A 26,022-nucleotide genomic window follows, 5' to 3' on the forward strand; every position below is an offset into this window, starting at 1 on the left:
TGCACGGCGCCAAACACGCATACGACCATCATTGGCACCAAGGCAGAAGCGACTCTCATCGCTGAAGACGACACGTCTCCATTCGTCCCTCCATTCACGCCTGTCGCGACACCACTGGAGGCGGGCTGCACGATGTAGGGGCGTGAGCGGAAGACGGCCTAAAGGTGTGCGGGACCGTAGCCCAGCTTCATGGAGAACGGTTGCGAATGGTCCTCGCCGATATCCCAGGAGCAACAGTGTCCCTAATTTGCTGGGAAGTGGCGGTGCGGTCCCCTACGGCACTGCGTAGGATCCTACGGTCTTGGCGTGCATCCGTGCGTCGCTGCGGTCCTGTCCCAGGTCGACGGGCACGTGCACCTTCCGCCGACCACTGGCGACAACATCGATATACTGTGGAGACCTCACGCCCCACATGTTGAGCAATTCGGTGGTACGTCCACCCGGCCTCCCGCATGCCCACTATACGCCCTCGCTAAAAGTCCGTCAGCTGCACATACGGTTCACGTCCACGCTGTCGCGGCATGCTACCAGAGTTAAAGACTGCGATGGAGCTCCGTATGCCACGGCAAACTGGCTGACACTGACGGCGGCGGTGCACAAATGCTGCGCAGCTAGCGCCATTCGACGGCCAACACCGCGGTTCCTGATGTGTCCGCTGTGCCGTGCGTGTGATCATTGCTTGTACAGCCCTCTCGCAGTGTCCGGAGTAAGTATGGTGGGTCTGACACACCGGTGTCAATGTGTTCTTTTTTCCATTTCCAGGAGTGTATTAAAGCGTCACTTGGTATAGTAATTAATAAACTGTTCTCTTGAAGTACAATGATCAACCCTTACAAAAGTACATTTCCATCAGAGACTTGAATAACTCTTCAGTCCTGCTCGATAATGTTGACTGCTCCAAGTAGGGCCACGAACTGGGCAGAACACTTTCATTCTCGGCTCTATGTTGACCTCTGTGCAAGGGCACTGCTGTGCTGAGAGAGAGGGCGTGTCTTCGGTAGCCTTTCTCATGTGTCATTGCCGATTGCAGCGAGACATCGCAAATGTGTGTGGTATCGATTTGTGTTGCCGACTTTGGTGTGGCGCCGGGAACTTTGGACGATAGCTCACACCGTACAGTTGCTCGTACAACTATTTATGTCACTTTAACAATCATCCATAGAGTAACTCTAGATTTACTGCAGTACAGGACAGGTTGTACTACTGCTTATGTTTTTAATACATTCTTTTATAACATTTTAAATCAACACCACAATTATGTGGCTGTATTTGTGAATGGGTCTAAACAGGGAACTCCATTGTTTGCTCTGTAGCTTTCTCTGAGCCTGTCCTCAAGATCCGCCTTCCTGCACCCTTCACTGTTTTCAGCGTGGAATTATGCGCGATCTTGCAGGTGCTGGAGCAGATGAGATGTGTCTAGAGTGCTAAATTCCTCAGTGCCTTTCACCCTCTGCAGTGTTAGTACCAAGCAGATAAGACAGTCGACAATATTCAAAACCCCCTCCTCCAACTACAAAGGCTGGAGGAAGAGGTGTCTTTCTGCTGGGTTCCAGGGCACAAGAGCATTTCGATGAAATGAAAGGACGGATGGAGCAGCTTCTGACTAGTTTGAAGTGGCCCGCCACAAATTCTACATCTACATCTACATCCATACTCCGCAAGCCACCTGACGGTGTGTGGCGGAGGGTACCTTGAGTACCTCTATCGGTTCTCCCTTCTATTCCAGTCTCGTATTGTTCGTGGAAAGAAGGATTGTCGGTATGCCTCTGTGTGGGCTCTAATCTCTCTGATTTTATCCTCATGGTCTCTTCGCGAGATATACGTAGGAGGGAGCAATATACTGCTTGACTCTTCGGTGAAGGTATATTCTCGAAACTTTGACAAAAGCCCGTACCGAGCTACTGAGCGTCTCTCCTGCAGAGTCTTCCACTGGAGTTTATCTATCATCTCCGTAACGCTTTCGCGATTACTAAATGATCCTGTAACGAAGCGCGCTGCTCTCTGTTGGATCTTTTCTATATCTTCTATCAACCCTATCTGGTACGGATCCCACACTGCTGAGCAGTATTCAAGCAGTGGGCGAACAAGCCTACTGTAACCTACTTCCTTTGTTTCCGGATTGCATTTCCTTAGGATTCTTCCAATGAATCTCAGTCTGGCATCTGCTTTACCGACGATCAACTTTATACACTCCTGGAAATGGGAAAAAGAACACATTGACATCGGTGTGTCAGACCCACCATACTTGCTCCGGACACTGCGAGAGGGCTGTACAAGCAATGATCACACGCACGGCACAGCGGACACACCAGGAACCGCGGTGTTGGCCATCGAATGGCGCTAGCTGCGCAGCATTTGTGCACTGCCGCCGTCAGTGTCAGCCAGTTTGCCGTGGCATACGGAGCTCCATCGCAGTCTTTAACACTGGTAGCATGCCGCGACAGCGTGGACGTGAACCGTATGTGCAGTTGGCGGACGTTGAGCGAGGGCGTATAGTGGGCATGCGGGAGGCAGGGTGGACGTACCGCCGAATTGCTCAACACGTGGGGCGTGAGGTCTCCACAGTACATCGATGTTGTCGCCAGTGATCGGCGGAAGGTGCACGTGCCCGTCGACCTGGGACCGGACCGCAGCGACGCACAGATGCACGCCAAGACCGTAGGATCCTACGCAGTGCCGTAGGGGACCGCACCGCCACTTCCCAGCAAATTAGGGACACTGTTGCTCCTGGGGTATCGGCGAGGACCATTCGCAACCGTCTCCATGAAGCTGGGCTACGGTCCCGCACACCGTTAGGCCGTCTTCCGCTCATGCCCCTACATCGTGCAGCCCGCCTCCAGTGGTGTCGCGACAGGCGTGAATGGAGGGACGAATGGAGACGTGTCGTCTTCAGCGATGAGAGTTGCTTCTGCCTTGGTGCCAATGATGGTCGTATGCGTGTTTGGCGCCGTGCAGGTGAGCGCCACAATCAGGACTGCATACGACCGAGGCACACAGGGCCAACACCCGGCATCATGGTGTGGGGAGCGATCTCCTACACTGGCCGTACACCACTGGTGATCGTCGAGGGGACACTGAATAGTGCACGGTACATCCAAACCGTCATCGAACCCATCATTCTACCATTCCTAGACCGGCAAGGGAACTTGCTGTTCCAACAGGACAATGCACGTCCGCATGTATCCCGTGCCACCCAACGTGCTCTAGAAGGTGTAAGTCAACTACCCTGGCCAGCAAGATCTCCGGATCTGTCCCCCATTGAGCATGTTTGGGACTGGATGAAGCATCGTCTCACGCGGTCTGCATGTCCAGCACGAAAGCTGGTCCAACTGAGGCGCCAGGTGGAAATGGCATGGCAAGCCGTTCCACAGGACTACATCCAGCATCTCTACGATCGTCTCCATGGGAGAATAGCAGCCTGCATTGCTGCGAAAGGTGGATATACACTGTACTAGTGCCGACATTGTGCATGCTCTGTTGCCTGTGTCTATGTGGTTCTGTCAGTGTGATCATGTGATGTATCTGACCCCAGGAATGTGTCAATAAAGTTTCCCCTTCCTGGGACAATGAATTCACGGTGTTCTTATTTCAATTTCCAGGAGTGTATGATCATTCCATTTTAAATCACTCCTAATGCGTACTCCCAGATAATTTATGGTATTAACTGCTTCCAGTTGCTGACCTGCTATTTTGTAGCTAAATGATAAAGGATCTATCTTTCTGTGTATTCGCAGCACATTACACTTTACATTGAGTTTCAATTGCCATTCCCTGCACCATGCGTCAATTCGCTGCAGATCCTCCTGCATTTCAGTACAATTTTCCATTGTTACAACCTCTCGATATACTACAGCATCATCTGCAAAAAGCCTCAGTGAACTTCCGATGTCATCCACCAGGTCATTTATGTATGTTGTGAATAGCAACGGTCCTATGACACTCCCCTGCGGCACACCTGAAATCACTCTTACTTCGGAAGACTTCTCTCCATTGAGAATGACATTCTGCGTTCTGTTATCTAGGAACTCCTCAATCCAATCACACAATTGGTCTGATAGTGCATATGCTCTTACTTTGTTGATTAAACGACTGTGGGGAACTGTATCGAACGCCTTGCGGAAGTCAAGAAACACGGCATCTACCTGTGAACCCGTGTCTATGGCCCTCTGAGTCTCATGGACGAATAGCGCGAGCTGGGTTTCACATGACCGTCTTTTTCCTCTCCTGTGCCTAGCTTATCATCTCTGAGAAGCACTTGTAGTGCATGTCCTCAATTATTTGGTAGATGTATTCCAAACTCGGTTTCCCCCTTCAGTTTTTACCGTCTACAGGTCCCTCCAGTACCATCGAAGTTATTCTGTGATGTCTTAACGGATGTCCTACCATCCTGTCCCTTCTTCTTGCCAAAGTTTTCAATCTATTTCTTTCCTCGCCGATTCTCTATAGAACCTCCTCTTTCCTACCTTATCAGTCTACCTAATTTTCAACATTCCTCTGTAGCACCACATCTCAAATGCTTTCAATCATTTCTTTTCGGTTTTCCCACAGTCCATGTCTCACTACTATAGAATGCTGTGCTCCAAAATACAGTCTCAGGAATTTCTTCCTCATATTAAGACTTTTCTTGGCGAGGAATGCCATTTTTGCCAGCTGGGTTTTTATGTTCTCTTGCTCCATCCGTAGTGGGTTATTCTGCTGCCTAGGTAACAGAATTCCTTAACTTCGCCTACTTTGTGATCACGATTCCTGATGTTATGTTTCTCACTGTTCCCATTTCTGCTACTTCTCATTACTTTCGTCTTCCTTCGATTTATTCTAAATTCATATTATGTATTCATTAGACTGTCATTCCATTCAGCAGATCATGTAATTTTTCTTCACTTTCAGTTAGGATAACAATGTCATCAGCGAATCTTATCACTGATATCGTTTCACCTTTAATTTTAATTCTACTCTCGAAACTTCCTTATATTTCCTTCACTGCTGCTTTGGTGTATAGGCTGAACAGCAGGGGTGGAAGATTACATCCTTGTCTTACACAATTTTTAATCTGTGTACTTCGTCCTTGATATTATACTCTTATTGTTATCTCTTGGCTCTTGTACATATTGTATATTATCCATCTTACCCTATATCTTACCCCTATTTTTCTAAGAACTGCGAACATCTTGCACCATTTTACATTGTCGAACGCTTTCTCCTGGTGGACAGATCCATTTAACGTGTCTTGCTTTTTCTTTAGTCTTGCTTCCATTATCAACTACAACGTCAGAAAAGCTTCCCAGGTGCCTTTAGCATTCCTAAAGCCAAACCGACCGTAATGTAACATACGCTAAGTTTTCTTTTCTATTCTTCTGTATATTATTCTTGTCAGCAGCTTGGATGCATGAGCTTTTAAGCTGATTGTGCGATAATTGTCGCACTTTCTGGATCTTACACTCTTCGGGAGTGTGTGGATGATATTTTTGCAAAAGTCAATGGCCAGACTCGTACATTCTACACACCAACATGACTAGGCGTTTTGTTGCCACTTCTGCCAATGATTTTAGAATTTCTGATGGGGAAATTATCGATCCCTTTTGGCTTATTCGATCATAAGTCTTCCAAAACTCCGTTAAATGCTGATTCTAATACTGGATCATCCACCTCTTCCACCACATCAGGCAATTCCCCCTTCCCCCCGTCTCCCAATAAAGGCCGTCAATTTACTCATTCCAACAATCAGTTGTCTCCTCTACATTTACCAGTGGAATTCACATTGCAATGATAATGTTATCACTGTAGCTTTTAATTTCATCGAAGATTCTTTGCACTTTTCTATATGCTGAGTCAGTCCTTCTGACAATAATTTATTTTTCGATTTCTTCACTCACTATATCTACACTGAGCCTTAGCATTATCCTTTTCCGATTTTCTAGCTTTCCTACCACGTTCAAACTTCTGACATTAACGTTGACTTTACTCTTTCTCCCCCTTGGCAGTCCCCTCCCGGAGATGTATATGGGGGGATAGTCTGAAATCTTTTGCCAATGGAGAGATCATCATGACAGTATTTCAGTTACAGGCCACATGTGTGGATACACATTATGTGTCTTTAATGCAACGGTTTCCATTGCCTCCTGCATGTTGTTGATCCTTGCTCATTCTTCCACCTTTAGGGGCAGTTTCCCACCGCAAGAGCAAGATAGCGTCCTGAATCTCAGCAGTGGTGATGATGTGAGAACAATATAATGGATTGAAGGTTTGAACGAAGTTTGTGTTAGGGAAGGCATTGGACTTAGGTAGTCCATCTAGCTGTGGTAGTCGCAACGCTACAGTGGTGTAATGGCTCGAAGGTCTGCCTAGCAAGCAGCAGACCTGGGTTCAAGTCGTGGCTGTTCCACAAATTGTAATTCATTGCATCGGCTTCCATCCTTATCGAAGATAAAGGAAGGTAACTTGGGAGATGTAGCGCACACTTCTTGGAGAGTATGTGCGGCTCGCACCCGGGACTGGGCTGTTACCGTTCTTGAAAATGTTGTCATGAGTTTTCAGGCGCGCTGAATGTTGGATAACTCCAACTGTGTGGCGGGCGGGGGGAGGGGGAGGATCGTAAATTATTTTGTGTAAGTAATTAGCAAACTGACGTCGGTGAAATGGCGTTCGCTCAAGAGCGGTGTGAGCGACTACAACATGGTGCCAAAAATCGAACTTGGAGTGCACATCCACTGCACGAGTTGCCATATATCGTGCATTGACGAACATATGAGACGATGCTCATCAGTATACTCACTCTGACAGCGAATACATAACGGTCATTTAGTCAGTCCAGTACAGTGAAGTCGCTGGTTCGTCAGGTTTTTACCGTTCACGACGCGGTACCATAGGGCTCGCACATCCGCTGGAAGGAAAGGTACATGGATGTTCTTCAACGCTCTTGTCCAATGAATAACTGGGCGGAGGCTCTCCAACATATTGCAGGGAGGGGAGGGGATGCATTGCGAAAACAATTTGTAAAACTGTTTCACCCATGGTGCGCTCGTGTTCGGAAGAGCATCGTGTATGTGGCTGTGTATGGGTGACGTGGAAGAGCTGTGCAACACCTTATCGTAGTAGTTAATTATAAAGCGGATCTCGTGGCTTTAGCATCGACGGGACCGAGTCCTTCTGCTGAAGTGGGGAGGGTGCAAGTGTCGTAACGGGCCTTAAAGATGGTTCCTGCTGATATTAAATACCCAACGGCCACCTGAAATTGTCGCCCTAGGACCATTCGCAAAGAGAAGATTTGGGTAACGGGTTCTAGCTTGGGCACAACACTGATGTTGCTGTAGGCCACTGGCTAGACTTTATTCAAGCTGCAGCGGCGATTCTGTTGTATGTGGGCTCATATTATCTGAAGCAAACGGCGGTAGGCCTACGCCGCCATACGATAGGTATTTCCAGTGAATGTGATACCCAGGTAATGGAATTTGTCCATTGTGAGGAACGACAGTGCCCCTTTGTCTTGGAGGCCACTACCAATGTTCATAACAGCTGATTTGGCTACATTGAGGAGGTTTCCTGAGGTTCTTCCATACTGTTGGATCCATTCAAAGGCATTTTGTATTTCTGTAGGTGAACGTGACAGGAACAGGATGTCATCCACTTGTGCCCGTCAATGGAAAGTATGGCTGTGTAGGTCTCTAGACCACGGGTGCCCTACTCAGTACAGCGCTATTACCTCGCTGTTGAGGTACAGGTGTGTGGAAGAGGGTGTGGAAGAGTGACTGGGAGTGACAGACGAGAAGCTGCATCCGGTAGAGCCCACAACGTGGACGCGGCAATCCTCCTTCCAGCCACACAGGTTTCCCTCACTCATCTTCCGATAGGACACAGGTCTCTAAGCGTGGCTTCTTGCTGTGGCGAGAGGACCCTTCAATGTACGGTGCTTGTGGCGCTCAGATCACTGTACGACACTTTTTACAAGACTCTGTTTTATTTTCAGACCGGAAGAGAGGGGCATATATGCCAACAGACCTGCCGTCTCTTTTAAGTGACAGTCAAACGAATGTGGTCAGAGATTTTATGTTTCCTAAAAAAAATGGTGAATGGCTCACCCAGGTTTTCGTGTGGTCAGGTAGTAACATTTCTCTAAGCTGTTATTTTATCTCTTCTCTCGTATTTTTTGTTTTACTTTCCGTTTTAGCATCTTTAAGGTATTTTACAACTGGCTCACCATTGTCTTTCGTATGTGGTCAGCAAGTCACAGTTCTCTATACTGTTATTTTGCTGCCTTGTCGTTTTACCTAGGTGCTTCAGTCCGGAACCGTGCTGCTGCTACGGCGCAGGTTCGAATCAAGCGTCAGGCATGGATGTGTGTGATGTCCTTAATTAGTTTTAGGTAGTTCTAAGTCTATGGGACTGATGACCTCAGATGTTAAGTCCAATAGTGCTTAGAGCCATTTGATCCATTTCGTTTTATCTGTGTTTTCATCCGAGGTACACCACCTTTTTCCTTTTCTCCACTATATTACGGCATGTAAGATAGAGTGATTGTGTGGATCAACACGAATAAGGTAGGAGTGAGTGATTGAGTGTCGTTTTGTGGGTTTACAATTTTAGATATTTTCCTCACATTCGTTTCTTTTAATATTTTAAGGAAGCTGATAAACTCGCCGCTGAGTGCCCTTGAACTTCAAACACACACACACATACATAAGTAAACACATTTGCTTCACTGAAGAGTGATTTTTGAACTCCAGCGCGCACATAAATTCCATGCTTATGGAGCTTCTTCCGCATTTTCTTTTTTTTTTGTTTTGTTTGTGCTAACAGGGTTTGCAAGTGCGCCATTCAATTTTGTAGCGACTTTTGGAGATGTTGTCTTCTTCTTTTTCGTGAAAATCCTTCTCACGGCCTTCCGTCATGTTCACTTAAACACACTTTATCCACGGTGTGATCTATCCGATGATGTATTTCCTTTTCCTGTATGCGATATAAATCTTCAATATGATGCCTCTTGAAATACCAAACACTTCAGATGCCTGCGTTATGGAGGCACCGACCGTGCAAGAACGACAGATTAGAATTCTCTTAGCTCCAACATAATGCACCTACAACTACACAGAACATTGTTCAGGCCACGACTGACACGTGCAACATGTTGGGGACATTACAAATGTGCTGTTAGTGGTGAAATACAGTAATGAAACCTGTAGGCTTCGCTAGCATCCGCATTCATGTTAATTATTTTTTCGCAAAAACAGACATAATGTCTTATGGGAAAACAGCAATCAGTGATTTTATAATGTTGCTTAAAATCTGTCTTGATTGCAAAAAAATTTTTATTATTCATATGACCGGTTTCGGTTCATTCAGAACCATCTTCAGATCTGTAAAAATAATGTTGATTAGATAGGATGAAAAACATTTGCTTCCGTGAAATGGTAAATTAGTATAATTATTTTTACAGATCTGAAGATGGTTCTGAATGAACCGGAACCGGTCATATGAATAATAAAAATTCCATTCGGCGATGGTATGCGCAGTTTAAAGCTTCTGGATGCCTCTGTAACGGGAAATCAACGGGTCGGCCTGCAGTGAGCGAAGAAACGGTTGAACGCGTGCGGGCACGTTTCACGCGTAGCCCGCGGAAAATTGGCTGATGCCAGAACTGGAGACCGACAGCGCCGACTTCATCTTTCAACAGGATGGTGCTCCACCGCACTTCCATCATGATGTTCGGCATTTCTTAAACAGGAGATTGGAAAACCGATGGATCGGTCGTGGTGGAGATCATAATCAGCAATTCATGTCATGGCCTTCACGCTCTCCCGACTTAACCCCATGCGATTTCTTTCTGTGGGGTTATGTGAAAGATTCAGTGTTTAAACCTCCTCTACCAAGAAACGTGCCAGAACTGCGAGCTCGCATCAACGATGCTTTCGAACTCATTGATGGGGACATGCTGCGCCGAGCGTGGGAGGAACTTGATTATCGGATTGATGTCTGCCGATTCACTAAAGGGGCACATATCGAACATTTGTGAATGCCTAAAAAAACTTTTTGAGTTTTTGTATGTGTGTGCAAAGCATTGTGAAAATATCTCAAATAATAAAGTTATTGTAGAGCTGTGAAATCGCTTCAATCATTTGTAATAACCCTGTATATGGATATGGTGTCTGTTCTTTCTGACATGTCCGAAAGAACAGGTACCATCTTCAGATATATATAAACAGTTAAGGGTCACCGGTCATTTGACCATCTTCTTCTGTGCGGATGCACAAACAGTGCCTCAGCTCTTACGGGAATCGGCAAAAAGCCGCGACTAATGAGTACAATGGGCAGGGGCGCTGTGAACATAGTGCGGGACAAGAAGTTGGCAATGTGGATCTTACGGGAGGCGTGCCAGAGATAAGACCCGGCAGTCGCAGACTTCTGTGTCCTCGGTGGCTCAGATGGATAGAGCGTCTGCTGTCTAAGCAGGAGATCCCGGGTTCGAGTCCCAGTCGGAGCGCGCATTTTCAACTGACCCCGTTGACTTATGTCAACGCCTGTATGCAGCTAGGGGTATTCATTTCATTGTAACTCCGTTCTAACAAGCTGCATGGTCACTCATGGTATCTGTTCTTTCGTTTTGTTTTTGGTTTGTTTGTGGGGCGCTCAACTGCGTGGCGTTCTTTCGTAAATGTCCGAAAGATCAGATACCACCTTCATATATATATATATATATATATATATATATATATATATATATATATATATATATATATATATATATATATACTCCTGGAAATTGAAATAAGAACACCGTGAATTCATTGTCCCAGGAAGGGGAAACTTTATTGACACATTCCTGGGGACAGATACATCACATGATCACACTGACAGAACCACAGGCACATAGACACAGGCAACAGAGCATGCACAATGTCGGCACTAGTACAGTGTATATCCACCTTTCGCAGCAATGCAGGCTGCTATTCTCCCATGGAGACGATCGTAGAGATGCTGGATGTAGTCCTGTGGAACGGCTTGCCATGCCATTTCCACCTGGCGCCTCAGTTGGGCCAGCGTTCGTGCTGGACGTGCAGACCGCGTGAGACGACGCTTCATCCAGTCCCAAACATGTTCAATGGGGGACAGATCCGGAGATCTTGCTGGCCAGGGTAGTTGACTTACACCTTCTAGAGCACGTTGGGTGGCACGGGATACATGCGGACGTGCATTGTCCTGTTGGAACAGCAAGTTCCCTTGCCGGTCTAGGAATGGTAGAACGATGGGTTCGATGACGGTTTGGATGTACCGTGCACTATTCAGTGTCCCCTCGACGATCACCAGTGGTGTACGGCCAGTGTAGGAGATCGCTCCCCACACCATGATGCCGGGTGTTGGCCCTGTGTGCCTCGGTCGTATGCAGTCCTGATTGTGGCGCTCACCTGCACGGCGCCAAACACGCATACGACCATCATTGGCACCAAGGCAGAAGCGACTCTCATCGCTGAAGACGACACGTCTCCATTCGTCCCTCCATTCACGCCTGTCGCGACACCACTGGAGGCGGGCTGCACGATGTAGGGGCGTGAGCGGAAGACGGCCTAACGGTGTGCGGGACCGTAGCCCAGCTTCATGGAGACGGTTGCGAATGGTCCTCGCCGATACCCCAGGAGCAAAAGTGTCCCTAATTTGCTGGGAAGTGGCGGTGCGGTCCCCTACGGCACTGCGTAGGATCCTACGGTCTTGGCGTGCATCCGTGCGTCGCTGCGGTCCGGTCCCAGGTCGACGGGCACGTGCACCTTCCGCCGACCACTGGCGACAACATCGATGTACTGTGCAGACCTCACGCCCCACGTGTTGAGCAATTCGGCGGTACGTCCACCCGGCCTCCCGCATGCCCACTATACACCCTCGCTCAAAGTCCGTCAACTGCACATACGGTTCACGTCCACGCTGTCGCGGCATGCTACCAGTGTTAAAGACTGCGATGGAGCTCCGTATGCCACGGCAAACTGGCTGACACTGACGGCGGCGGTGCACAAATGCTGCGCAGCTAGCGCCATTCGACGGCCAACACCGCGGTTCCTGGTGTGTCCGCTGTGCCGTATATATATATTGCAGAATCATTATACTGTCACCAACATACAACTCGAACAAGGCCCACAAAGAAAAAATGAGTAAAATGAGACCTCGTACTGAGGCATACAGACAGTCATTTTCCCCTGCTCAATTTGCGAGTGGAACACGAAAGGAAAAGACAAGCATTGGTAGAAAGTACCTTCTGCGCTGCACCATACGCAGCTTACATTCTGTGTACGAGTGTCGTTCAAAAAGTAACGCCCCACATTTCTTTTTCTCAGAACATACTTATTATTAGGAGTCAGAATTTGGTGAGAATATACATCAACATGAGTTGTCCATCTCCTATTTTTCTACGTAATCGCCATCACGTTCTATGGCAGTACGCCATCGTTGTGGAAGAGCATGTATTCCCTGCCGGTAAAAGACCTTGTCCGGTAGGCATAGCCGTGTTTTTACTGCATGACTGGCATTCTCATGATCTTCAAAGTGTAGAGACAATTGTCGAGATGACACGCCGGTCGATGCGAATAATGGCATCCGCACGGTTCAGCATGTCTGGAGTAGTGGCTGTGACAGCACGTCCCGAGCGCGGCTGATAATGGAGCTCTGTTTCTGCATTTCCGGAGTCTGCACCTCTCTTTACCCATCGCCCAGCTATACTCCAATCAACTACAGCATCGCCATACACAGCGCACAAACGTCTTTGGATGTTCGCCACGGTTTCTTTTTCTGCACACAAGAATTCAATAACAGCACGCTGCTTGTCACGTGAGTCGTATGTAGACGTCATTTTGACGCTGTAATACAGCTCTCGCTCTCCCACCTGCCAGAACGGTTCAGAACTTCGGCGCACAGACATCAAAAGTGAAGCAGCAACAAGGACGTCTGTGTATGCATATTAATGGCTTTTTAAAAAAAGTGTGGGGCATTACTTATTGAACGACCCTAGTATGTAGATACAGAGAAAGAAAAGCCTTTACAATCCGACAGCTGAAGCTACTACTTAGTGTCTCGTTGCCAACAATGCCAAATGACTACCCCATTCTTTATGGCTGAACACATATTTTAAAGAAATAGTGCAAGTTTCAAGGGACTAATGCGAAATAATGAAACAAGTGATACATTTACTACCTCGCTGGCAGCGCTAGCATGTCTGATTTGGTTAACTAAATATGATGAAGAGTATAATTTCAGACTCCAAAAACATTCCTTTTTGGTTTGGTACACAGTCTTCGACAATGAAACTATTATATAATTCAGTGATACTCCCTTTCACATTTCACGTTTTAGTCTTTTGTGACTTTTAACTTCCTTTAATCTTTGTATAGAGTTGTCGGTGGAAGACATGGCAGCGCAGGCGTTCGTCTTCTTCGCTGCAGGCTTCGAGACTTCTTCAACAGCGACGAGCTTCACGCTTCACGAATTGGCGCTCAACCCTGACATACAGAGCAAGCTGCACGATGAAATTGACGCCGTGCTCGAGGAAAACGGCGGTGAAATTTCCTAGGACGCCATCGGCAAAATGACTTACCTCGACAAGGTTGTATCTGGTAAGGAAAATCTATCTTCAGTTTCAATTGGCTTGTTGTGCGAACCTTCCACATCATGGACTGTCATCATTCACGTTAGAAGAGTCAATGGGTTCACCCACACACTTATTAGATGGCGGAAGAAGGAAGGAATAAATATCACTAATTAAAATTCTGCGAACATGGAATTCCTTGGAGACTGAACTTTAACTCCGAATGAAATTCTTGAGGAAGGGTTTCACCTTTGTTCTTGTTCGAGGAAGCATTCCGGCCCCAAATTAAACGGATTATGAGAAACAATAGAAGCTAATTTCAATAAACTGTCGAGATTTTCGAATTTACGGCTTAGTTAATCTAAGGAAAGTGGTGGTTACGATTTAGACTGTGCTCGACCCATCTGAGAAAGTCAGCTAAAGCAGCTGCCGAATTTGGTTACGATTCAGACTGTGTTCGACCCAGTTAAGAGCTCAGCTCAGCTAAAGGAGCTGCGGAAATTTTGCGTAAAATTACAGTTATTTGCGAAGCAATCTGGAAGTCTGAGAGTCTTCCGGACCGATATTTGTACTCTGCCTCTATCCACAGATTTTCAGCGCTCAGTGCTAAAATCCCGTATCGATTACAATTACAGTACCAACTACATAAAACCGACCTTTTCGAAAATTTACATTTTTCAGGAAAGCGGAAGAACATTGTAAATCGTTGTATGTGTGTTGTCGTGTTCTCAGCTATATTTTGACGGGCGTACCTAAAACATTACTATACTTCGTTCGTCATAAGAATAAACCTGAAGTAAAAAAAAAAAAAAAAAAAGATTGGTCAGCAACCGTACCTCTCGTACACTTATGTTCCGGTCTTGGAAGCTGGTCCAACTTATGTATTATTTATCTTGTTGCTGTCACTGTAAGTGAAACTTTAAGACAGTCTGATGTATTAACAGTTATCAACGTTTTTTCAATCATATGTTAGCTAAGTAATTTTTATTTAAAAATCGTGTACAGCCACAGTCTCTGTACTGTTGTGCTCTGATTGTTAATATGTACTATGAAAATGGATGACTCTGCTTCCTGGTGGATCTCGCACCTTCTGACTCCCAATGAAGGACGCACACAGTGAAGCAGTAGGTGGATGATGGGGAGGTTATTGGTGCAGCAAGATGTTGGTTCTGACGTCGAACAGCAGGCTCCTACCATGCGGGTATACAGCCACCCCCCCCCGCCCCCCCTCCCTGGTGGCGTAAAGCTGGCGCATTGAACGGAGATACGGAGATCATGTTGAAAAATACGGTTTCGTAGCGAAAGAAGTGGAGAACAAAACCAACCTGATTTCAGAAAGAGAGGGTACTGCACTACTTATTGAACACTCTACGAAATTAATGATAATGATAGCCAATGAGTGCCAGCAACAATCGGAAGCAATTCATAAGTCTCTCTCGCCAACGCGACACTGACTTTGAAGGCTTGAGCTCTCGGCTATTTCTCCGTCAGATGCTCAACTCCGCATAGGCCGGTGGTACTCGATTCGTAAGTAGCCGATTCGAGTACCTACCGCCCTCATACTGTTAGTGATCACTTTCTCGAATCAGTTCAGCGCATTTCTGCCTTTCAATATTTATAATTTTTTCATTTCGGTTCCAGAGTCTCTCAGGAAACACCCACCAGCAGCAGTACTGAACAGAGAGTGCAACCAAGACTACAAGATTCCAGACAGCGACATCGTTCTGGAGAAGAGAACTCCAGTAGTGCTGTCTGTGCTGGGCCTCCACCACGACCCCCACGCATTTCCCTCACACCGACCGCTTCGACCCTGAGAGGTTCTCCGAAGAGGCCAAAGCTAAGCGCCACCCCTATGTGTACCTGCCTTTCGGGGAGGGACCACGCATTTGCATAGGTGAGTGCTTAGTCGTCTGATGCCTGCATTAAGTTACATTGTCACCTCATGGTAACACAGGCTGCCAGTATGACCATCTTGTACCGGCTTTCGTATGGCCGATCGTGTACTGTTGTGTTCTGTAATGCCGCTCGCTCTACGGTCACAGAAGAGATGTGATTCACTGCCCGGAGCCAAACTTGTGGACTGTCTCAATAAGACTTTTGTTGCTATATACACCGTTTTCTGAGCTACCCTTACATTACATCTTCATCCATACTCTGTGAACCTCTGTGAAGTGCATCGCAGACGGTACTCTGTACCAGTTTCCAAAGCTTTTTCCCGTTTCATCCACGAACAGAATGCGGTAATAATGACTACTTAAACGTTCTGTGAGTGCTGTAAATTAGTCTAATTCTACACGAATCTTACAGTAGCAATTTTTACGGGATTATAATGTATCCCCAGACTGATCACTTAAAGTTGGTTCTTGAAACTTAATAAGTGGGATAATTAACTGGATTTTAGAAAAGCTGGGAAGTCGCAAACAAACAGGTACTAGTTGTTTTTTGGTATAAATAAGGAAATCGGGGCAATTGTACAGATCGGTCTGTCAAATGAGTAACGTGAAGCTAATGTTAGGAGACTAGGTGAAAAAGTTTTTGCTAAGATTGCAGCAGGCAAAATGGAACGTAGAGAAGAAGTAAAACATATAGCGTTAACTTTTTTAGCACTACTTTCACAAAAGATTGCAAACTTGTTCAAAAAGCTTAACGTTCAGGTAGGATTCCAAACGGTTAACAATTTGGGGAACCTGTTGAGGCACGGTCTGGAATCCGTGCAAAATAAGTTTTGTAAAACTGGAGTACATAAAATAAAGTGCGGATCATGTGAATGTTTTTACGTGGGACAAACAGGGAGAGATTTCAAATCCTGGTTTAAAGAACATGGGTATGCTAGCGATAGTAGCGCATTACGTCCCCATGTGAACGATAAAAGCCATACTCAGGCAGAATTAGAAAGTAGCATGACAGTCCTACACACAGAGAGGAAGGGGAACAATTGGGACATCTTGGAGGAATTTGAAATGGCTCGGAGCACTATGGGACTTAACATCAGAGGTCATCAGTCCCCTAGAACTTAGAACTACGTAAACCTAACTAACCTAAGGACATCACACACATCCATGCCCGAGGCAGGATTCGAACCTGCGACCGTAGCGGTCGCGCGGTTCCAGACTGGAGCGCCTAGAACCGCTCGGCCACTCCGGCCGGCGAAGTTGAAATACGTGCATTCAGTCAAGTGACTCCAGAGCTGTTAATCACTGAACTAATCAGTAGTGGCAGGGAATGGTTTTTAGTCATTTTGATGATTTGTTGTGAGAGGCACGTAAAAACTATTATCACCCTCCTAACCACTTTTCTGAAATAGAGTATATAGACAACCACTTCTCCCTTTAATATTTTTCTTTGGGCCCTACAGTGATTAGCAAATACCACGTAAAATATAATAAAAATATTTATAAGAATAAAAAAATTGAACCTTCAAATGTACAGTCCCTTCCCTATGTACCATTCTGATTAATGAATCAAGACAAATTTTCTGAAATTTTGTAACGTTATTCTTTGAAGATAAATAATTTTTTAATTGTTGAAAGGTACAATCTCGTGCCCAGGTATTACAGTGATGCTTCTTTTATTGAGGTTAAATGTGGGCAGGCAACCACCGTCCCTTTGTTATTTTTTTTACGTGCACACAAACTACATGTGTTTTTGTTGTTTTTATTTTACTGCTTTAACGGGCAGTAAACATATTGGCATATGAACAACCGTAATAATAAATTATAGGGTGGGACAAATGTCTTCACATTTTGCGTTTGACGAACAGTGCAGAAGTGTAACTACAAATCTAAACATTTCTTTTTGTAATTTTTGACAAGTCATGTCTATCCAAAACAAAATACTTTTTTGTACAATTTTGTAATGTACTTTTCCAATTTAGACAAATCCTTTTGTAATCTTCGACAAGTCATGCCTTTCCAAGACAAAACATTTCTTCTACAATTTTGTAATGTACTTTGTACTACTGCAATGTGTGTTTGCCAATGTGCAGGCACATAAGATATACCTTTACTTGTTATTGGTTACTGTTTTGACTTTTGATAAACATATCGGCATTTGCACGGCTGCAATGCCGTAAGGTGGTGCGCTCTTGCACCGAGTGGTTTCCATAGCAACTGCGAGCGCACTGAAGTAGCAGTATTCCGTAGTCCTTCTCACGACCAACATTCCCTTTTTCCAGGTTTAAATTATATGTCACACCTTTTGGTTCGTGAATGTATGATTAAGGAACAAACCGTCAAAGTTATTTCTGGTATGAAGTGGTATGTATTGGTCCTAACACTTTGTTCGATTTTGCGCTTCCTTGTTAACATTTGGTGTTTTAAAAAAATGTATAACTAATTATTTGTTGCAGTGTTTACACCAGGAAATCTGATGATGGGCAGAGCCAGAAACATATCAACTGGAATATATGCACAAAAAAACTAGAACCTGTTTGTATGCGACTACTCAGCTTTTCTAAAATCCATTTCATTATATTAATAATAAGCTGCCAGTCAGTCATTGCACCACTTGAAAATCTTGCCAATATCTGACTGAAATTTTGTGCAAGTTTTTCAGAGAGTACTCTATAATGGATAACTACATCATACATGAAAAGGCTGAGGTTATTGTTAATATTTTCTGCAAGGTCATTAATATACATCATGAACAATTTCATGTTAATATCGCGATATTTAGATGCCTCTGACAGAAATAAGGTAATATTGGGAGAAGATGTAATACACAGATAACATGTTTAGAGTCCAGAGTTCCATCAGACTACAGTGCACATGAGACAGATAATAACGTCAGTTGGGCAATACATTTATGAAAGTGTCAGGTGACATAGCTAGGCTCAAAGTTTACAGCCAGTGCTATGTCCTCCGCTTCCCCACCCAATCATCCCACTTTTCAGCTGGACGCAGCCGGCCGCAGTGGCCGAGCGGTTCTAGGTGCTTCAGTCCGGAACCGCGCTGCTGCGGTCGCAGGTCCCAATCCTGCCTCGGGCATGGATGTGTGTGATGTCCTTAGGTTAGTTAGGTTTAAGTAGTTCTAAGTTCGGCCCGCATCTCGTGGTCGTGCGGTAGCGTTCTCGCTTCCCACGCCCGGGTTCCCGGGTTCGATTCCCGCCAGGTCAGGGATTTTCTCTGCCTCGTGATGGGTGGGTGTTGTGTGCTGTCCTTAGGTTAGTTAGGTTTAAGTAGTTCTAAGTTGTAGGGGACTGGTGACCTCGAATGTTAAGTCCATTGTGCTTAGAGCCATTTGAACCATTTGAACGTAGTACAGTTGCTAATAAGCTTGCTTTTACTGCCGATCGAGACATTGAACACACCAGCCTAGATGCTAAAACCAGAAAAGATCAACCCACCAGTGTATCAACCGTTATGAAACTTCGCGATAGCATATAACATACAGGATGACTTTTTCCACCGTATACAAACTCTAGGGATTGATTTACGAGAGGATATGGAACAAAAAAGGGCCAGTGAACTTATGTTTGCAAATGCATGGTTTCCATGCGAGAGAACATTTATTCAGTCATACTTTGTTACAGAGTATACACAGTATGGCCATCCGATAGCAGGGTGTGACTACGGCGAATGCCCGGTGAACGTTATCTGCCAGCGTGTGTAGCGCCAACTGCAAAATTCGGAGGCGGTGGTGTTATGGTGTGGTCGTGTTTTTCACGGAAGAGTCTTTTGCGTGGCACTACCAGAGCACAGACCTACGTTAATGTTTTAAGCGCCTTATTGCTTCCTACTGTTGAAGAGCAATTCAGGGACAGCGACTGAATCTTTCAACGCGATCGAGCCTGGGTGGAAGGGCGGTGGGGAGAAGGGGGGGGGGGGGGATAGAATTCAACTCTGTTACGTTACCACCAACGTCACTGGCAGAAATCGGAACTGTCATTATATCACTACGGATTAAAACTTGTTACCAGATATACTGAGGTAGCATTTTTTTTTTACTTCACTGAACACTGCACTAAAAAAATTGCTTCTTTGTGTCACTGTTCTTCTATTTGCAAAGGTACCAAATACTGTAAAAATTTTGCGTTGAGAATCGTATCGTAACTTTTCTATTTCCATGAATAAATAATTTCTAGTATTAACCATGATTAAAAATGATCTGTCCTTTGCGTAATACTCTTAAGCAAAAATTTTATCTGGAGAACACGAGTTATTTATGTGATACGAGGCGTCGTAATTCGGTCTATTCTGCATGACACGGCTCGGTGATGTTCGCGTGTGTGGATTAAGAACTAAAAGGACTCTCTGTGGTTTTAATCAGATAATGAAAATGCTGAGGAAACAGAGATTGTAGCACTCTCGGTTCAAAAAAGTGCACACAGATGTTGACAGCCAAAAATTAATAGAAATTCGTGCTCCCGTAGCAACATCAGTGCGGTAAGCATACACCTTCCATCATTATACCTTAGCGAACGATCTTGCCAAGAACTCGAGAAAATTATGGTCCTGCGTAAAATCAAGTCTGGTTGTGTAGAAAACAGCAAAAAGGAAGCTGAAGTTTTAAATTTCACGTTTAAGCAATCATTCCTGCAAGAGAATCATATAAACATAACGTCTTTTGACTGTCTTACAAACTCCCGCATAGAGGACATGGAAATAGGTATCTGTGGCTTAGGGAAGCAGCCGAAAGTGTTGGAAACAAAATGGTTCAAATGGCTCTGAGCACTATGGGACTTAACATCTATGGTCATGAGTCCCCTAGAACTTAGAACTACTGAAACCTAACTAACCTAAGGACATCACACAACACCCAGTCATCACGAGGCAGAGGAAATCCCTGACCCCGCCGGAAATCGAACCCGGGAAACCGGGCGCGGGAAGCGAGAACGCTACCGCACGACCAGGAGCTGCGGACTGTTGGAAACAAGTAAGTCGTCAGGTCCGGGTGGATACCCAGTTCGGTTTTACAATGAGTGCTCTGCTGCACTGGAGCCTTATTAAGCTTCCACCTATCGTGAATCTCCCCCCCCCCCCCTCCCCCCCTCCCAGCGCAAAGTCCAAAGCGAACGGACAAAAACGCAGCTGACTTCTGTGTATAAGAAAGGTAAAAGAACGGACCTGCAGAATTGCAGACCAATAACCTTAACATCGATTTGCTGCAACACTCTTGAACATATTACGAGCTAGAACGTAATAAATTTCCTTGACACAGAAAAGCACGTGGCCACAAATCAGCGTGGTTTTAGAGAGCGTCGCTCCTGCTGGTATCCACATGCCCTTTTTTTCGCATGATATTCTACAAACAATGGATGAATGGCAACAGGCAGATTCTATTTTCCTAGATTTCCGGACAGCATCTGACACGGCGCCCCACTGCAGACGAAGGTCGGAGCATACAGTTGAGGTTCTCAGACACGTGAATTGCTCATAGACGTTTTAAATAATGGAACCCAGTTCGTTGTCCCTGAAGGCGACTGTTCAGTAGAGACAAGGGGAGCGTGAGGAGTGCCCCAGGGACGCGTGATATGACTGCTCTTATTCTCTGTATACATGAATAATGATCTGACGGATTGGGTGGGCGGCAATTTACGGCTGTTTGCTGATGACGCAGTGGTGTACAAGATGGTGTAGTCGTTGAGTGACTGTAGGAGCATACAATATGACTTAGAATTTCTAATTCGTATAGGGAATAGAACATTGCTCTAAATGCATAAAAAAGGATATACGTTAATTCGGATGCGTAGGGAAAATGATCTAACGTTCGAATGAAGCATTAGTAGCGCGCTGCTTGACATAGTCACATCGATTAAATACGTGGCCGTAACGTTGCAGAGCGATATGAAATGGAACGAGCACGTCAGGTTGGTAGTAGGGAAGGCGAAGGTTCCACTTCGTTGAATTGGGAGAATTTTGGGGAAGTGTAGCTCATCCACAAAGGAGATATCGTATAGAAAGCTACTGCGACCCATTCTTCAGTACTGTTCGAGTGTTGTGGACCCCTACCAGGCCAGATTAAAGAAAGACGTCGAAGCAATTGAGAGGCACGCTGTTAGATGTGTTACGGTAGCTTTGGTCTGCACGCAAGTGTTACGGGGGTGCTTCGTGAACTCACTATGGGAGTCCTGGAGGGAAGACCACGAACTTTTCGTGATGCAACATTCGGGAAATTTAGTTAGTAGGCGTTGAGACCGATCGCAGAACGATTCTACTGCCGCCAACGTACATTTCGCGTAAGGACCACGAAGATGAGATGCGAGAAATTGGGGTTCGAGCGGAGGTTTCTAGACAGTCCTTTTCCCTCGCTCTGTTTGCGAATGGAACAAGAGATGAAATGACTAGTAAGTGGTACGTGGAACCCTCCTCCGTACATCGTACGGCGGCTTGTGTAGCATGCCTATAGATGTGGATGTAAATCAGTTTTTTGGGTGTGATAGAAGACATGGCTTTCCTTACAACTTCTGAAAGAATTACAATATTTTGACTACATTTAACTACATGAAACGCTTTTTTGTCGTGTTTCATAAACGTTGTTATTATTCTACATCCTCGGTTCACAGAGAAGGCAACCAAGCACGGATAAACACGTCAACTTCTTAATCGACCGATCGTTGACTTAAAGTATAAAAATTATCTCTGTTGGCAATTTTGGCATAGTTACATTTGCATCCAAAAACTATTCTTAGAACACCTTTTACAATAATTACGTATAAACATACGCTGAAGTGGAGGTATGTGCAGAGAAATGAGACTTATTGTCATTATCTTTTAATAAAAGAGGCGCCCAGGTTCTCCTCGCACGTAGAGTTTGTAACATTGTCTAAAAGGGTTGAATAATTGAAATTATTTTCCGCATTTAATAGTTAATGTGGGAATACAAACATCTGTTTTTTTTTTAATTTATAATATTTTTAATCTTCACCCCCTTTCCCTCTACATCTCCTTCTACATCTACCACATACTTGTATTTTTGGTTTAAGCAGTGTTCGGCAAAGGATGAATCTGGCTTCTTTAATCTCTAGCTTCCATATTGTACTTTTAGTCTCGTACGGATTGGCTTTCCAGTCTGACCAGTATACGAGTGGACTAACACTCTTGGTAGATGATTTTATAAACCACACTTTTCCGTTAAGGCCGTTTTGTTTCCCTTTTGAATTAAAGAAACATCTACCCAGCGACTGTGGGATATATAAAGACAAAGAAAAACCCTTTGCCTTTAAAATTTTGCTCATTCTACTAGAAATTTTATTTGTGACAGGTAAATTACAAAATATCCTTTGCAGTCTATCTACAGTGTCCACTGGGTACTATAGTGATCTGGCTTGCTTTTACAAGTTTTGTAGAGAATTTTGTCAATAACGCTGAATTCAAATTCAGTATTTGTGGCTATTGTTTTTATTGTATTTCGTCCCTGGTCATAGCCTTCTTGGGACATATATTAAGAGGATGGCTTGTTTATCTATGGTTGGTTGCCATTTTGGGGTCAGTTGTGTACTAAAAATGGGCTTTCGGTTAGTTAATGCAACACATAATGTTTCTTCAAGAACCCACTGTTGAATAAATTAAATGATTGGCAGGTATGAACGAGCTACACTAGACCAGTGGTAAAGAAAGCATTGTTTTCCTACTGTGACAACTCTGAATTACGTTAAACATTGCTACTTCATTTTGAATTACTATTATAACCTCGCCTGACATTTAAACGATAGCAAGTTAATTACCAAGCTATGATGCTGTGAAGAAAGCAGCCTCTTTTACTTTTTACACATACTTCCTCTACCTGCAAACACACAACTCTCGAACATTACAAAACACACCTACCTTCGTGCATGATGAAGTGTCTTGGCAGGCCGGTGTGTGACTCCTTGCTTCCGGTCTGGCCGGGGGTGTTGGGCTGCCTGGGCCACCAAGAGGGAGCTCGGAACCAGCCGGTCTTCACCCTCCACTGGTCAGTAGCCCAGTTGAAAAAGGATCCACTGCAGCGTTCCGTTGAAGTCATTCCATGTAAACACTAAAAACCAATACCGGGTTTCTCGGTGGCGCATTTCAGCACCAGTTCTCAATTAACACAATTATAGTTTCTCACCTGATTGAGAAACCTCCATCTCTGATGCAAAAGTCACGTTGTTGAACGAGCATATTAATGTATAAGTCATGATAATATCCTATCCCGTAGTTACTTCCGCGATTGTCACCTTGAGTTCCTCAGATGAAGCAAGCAGGTGACATTTAACATTTTGGTTTCATACTGAAAGTCGAAACATTTTAAAATCGGAAACTGATACCTCTGGCTTCTGTGATGTCAGTAAATATCGCCAATGTTGTTAGAAAGAAAAGGAAAAACGAGAGAGAGAGCAAAAGAAGGAAAACGGAGCCTAGCACATGCCTACATAGCACCAGCACATGACACCTTATCCGTGGATACTTATTCTGATATGCCTTGCGGACAAACAACAGTAACGTTTAGAGCTTACGTTTATAACAAGCCCAGGGAATTCATCGAGTAAATGTATCTATATGTCAAAGTATACAAATGGCCGAATTTTACCTGTCTGAAACGTACACTATGTGATCAAAAGTATCCGGACACCTGACTGAAAATAACTTACAAGTTCGTGGCGCACTCCCTCGGTAATGCTGGAATTCTCTATGGTGTTAGGCCACCCTTAGCCTTTAATGACAGCATCCACTTTAGCAGGCGTACGTTCAATCAGGTGCTGGAAGTTTTCTTGGGGAACTGCAGCCCATTCTTCACGGAGTAATGCGCTGAGGAAAAGTATCGAATTCGGTCGGTGAGGCCTGACACGAAATCGGCGTTCCAAAATATCTCAAAGGTGTTCTATACAATTCAGGTCAGGACTCTGTGCAGGCCAGTCCACTGAAGCGATGTTACTGTCGTGTAACCACTCCGCCACAGGCCTTGCATTATGAACAAGTACGCGATCGTGTTGAAAGATGCAATCGCCATCTCCGAATTGCTCTTAAACAGTGGGGAGCAAGAAGGTACTTAAAACATCAGTCTAGGCCTGTGCTGTGATAGTGCCACGCAAAACAATAAGGGGTGCAAGCCCCCTCCATTAAAAACACGACCACACCATAACACCACCGCCTCCGAATTTACTGCTGGCACTACACACGCTGACAGATGACGTTTACCGGGCATTCGCCATACCCACACCCTGCCATCAGATGGCCACACTGTGCACAGTGATTCGTCATTCCACACAACGCTTCTCCACTGTTCCATCGCCCAATGTTTACGCTCATTACACCAAGCGAGACGTCATTTGGCATTTACCAGCGTGATGTGTGGCTTATGAGCAGCCGCTCGACCATGAAATCAAAGTTTTCTCACCTCCCGCCTAACTTCCATAGTACTTGCAGTGGATCCTGATGCAGTTTGGAATTCCTGTGTGATGGTCTGGATAGATGTCTGCGTATTACACATTACGACCCTCTTCAACTGTCAGCGGTCTCTGACAGTCAACAGACGAGGTCGGCCTGTACGCTTTTGTGCTGTACTTGTCCCTTCATGTTTCCACTTCACTATCACATCGGAAACAGTGGACCTAGGGATGTTTAGGAGTGTGGAAGTCTCGCGTACAGACGTATGACACAAGTGACACCCAATCACTTGACCACGTTCGAAGTCAGTGAGTTCAGTGGAGCGCCCTATTCTTTTCTTTCACGATGTTTAATGACTACTGAGGTCGCTGATACGGAGTACCTGGCAGTAGGTGGCAGCACAATGCACCTAATACGAAAATCGTATGTTTTTGGGGGTGTCCGGATACTTTTGATGACAGGAAGATACAGAAAAGCAGTTTCTTTCTAATGAGGAGGCACAGTTTATGCTGATTTAAAATCACTCCCCCCAGCTCTATAATTTGATCTGTATAAATGTTTCAGGTATGCGGATGGGCCTGTTGCAAACCAAAGTGGGCCTCACAAACATCCTCTCTAAGTATAGCGTGCGAACCACGCAGAAGACAGTAGCAAACCTGGTTTACCATCCACGGTCTCCAGTCCTCATGGCTAAAAGTGGAATCCATCTTCAGTTTGTAAGGCGTTTCTAGGAGGGCAACAAAGAAGAATGACCTTCACGAGCAAAGTGATCAGTATTGGTGCCTGAAATTGTAATTACTGTGTTTTGTGTTGTCTACGTAATTAAGCATTGTAGGTCGTAGATAATCCTTACACAACGGCTTTACTCTTTGAATTACTATTGCGTGAGATGCAGACAACTGACATTCAATATTGTACTTTTAGCACATATTGTGCACTTATTTTTAATAAATAAACACACTACTACGTATTTCACTTAAACTGTAAGACGATGATTGCTACTGCAACTGCTCTTCGTAATATTCTCTAAAAGGGAAACCACAGTGGCCCTCTAATGGTTACTTTATACAACTGGCACCCAGTTGAGTACCTATCCCATAGATGACAATAGCGATGCTGAGATGCCCCTATGGTATAAAAATTGTACATCAGGAAGACAGAGACCTATGCTTTCGT

The 26,022-nt window shown here is 45.0% G+C and overlaps 1 protein-coding gene across 1 annotated transcript in view; it reads left to right on the plus strand.

The window, feature by feature from the left end:
- The window catches only part of LOC126088150 (cytochrome P450 6k1-like), a 49,391-nt gene extending 23,814 nt beyond the window's left edge, over window positions 1-25,577 (plus strand). The window contains 5 exon segments of the mRNA XM_049906266.1: window positions 12,699-12,804; window positions 13,365-13,529; window positions 15,200-15,333; window positions 15,335-15,452; window positions 25,411-25,577. Of these exon segments, the coding sequence (XP_049762223.1) occupies window positions 12,699-12,804; window positions 13,365-13,529; window positions 15,200-15,333; window positions 15,335-15,452; window positions 25,411-25,577 (690 nt within the window).
- The last annotated feature ends 445 nt before the right edge of the window (window positions 25,578-26,022 follow it).

Source organism: Schistocerca cancellata, chromosome 6 (genome assembly GCF_023864275.1).
Source record: "Schistocerca cancellata isolate TAMUIC-IGC-003103 chromosome 6, iqSchCanc2.1, whole genome shotgun sequence".
Lineage (NCBI taxonomy): Eukaryota > Metazoa > Arthropoda > Insecta > Orthoptera > Acrididae > Schistocerca > Schistocerca cancellata.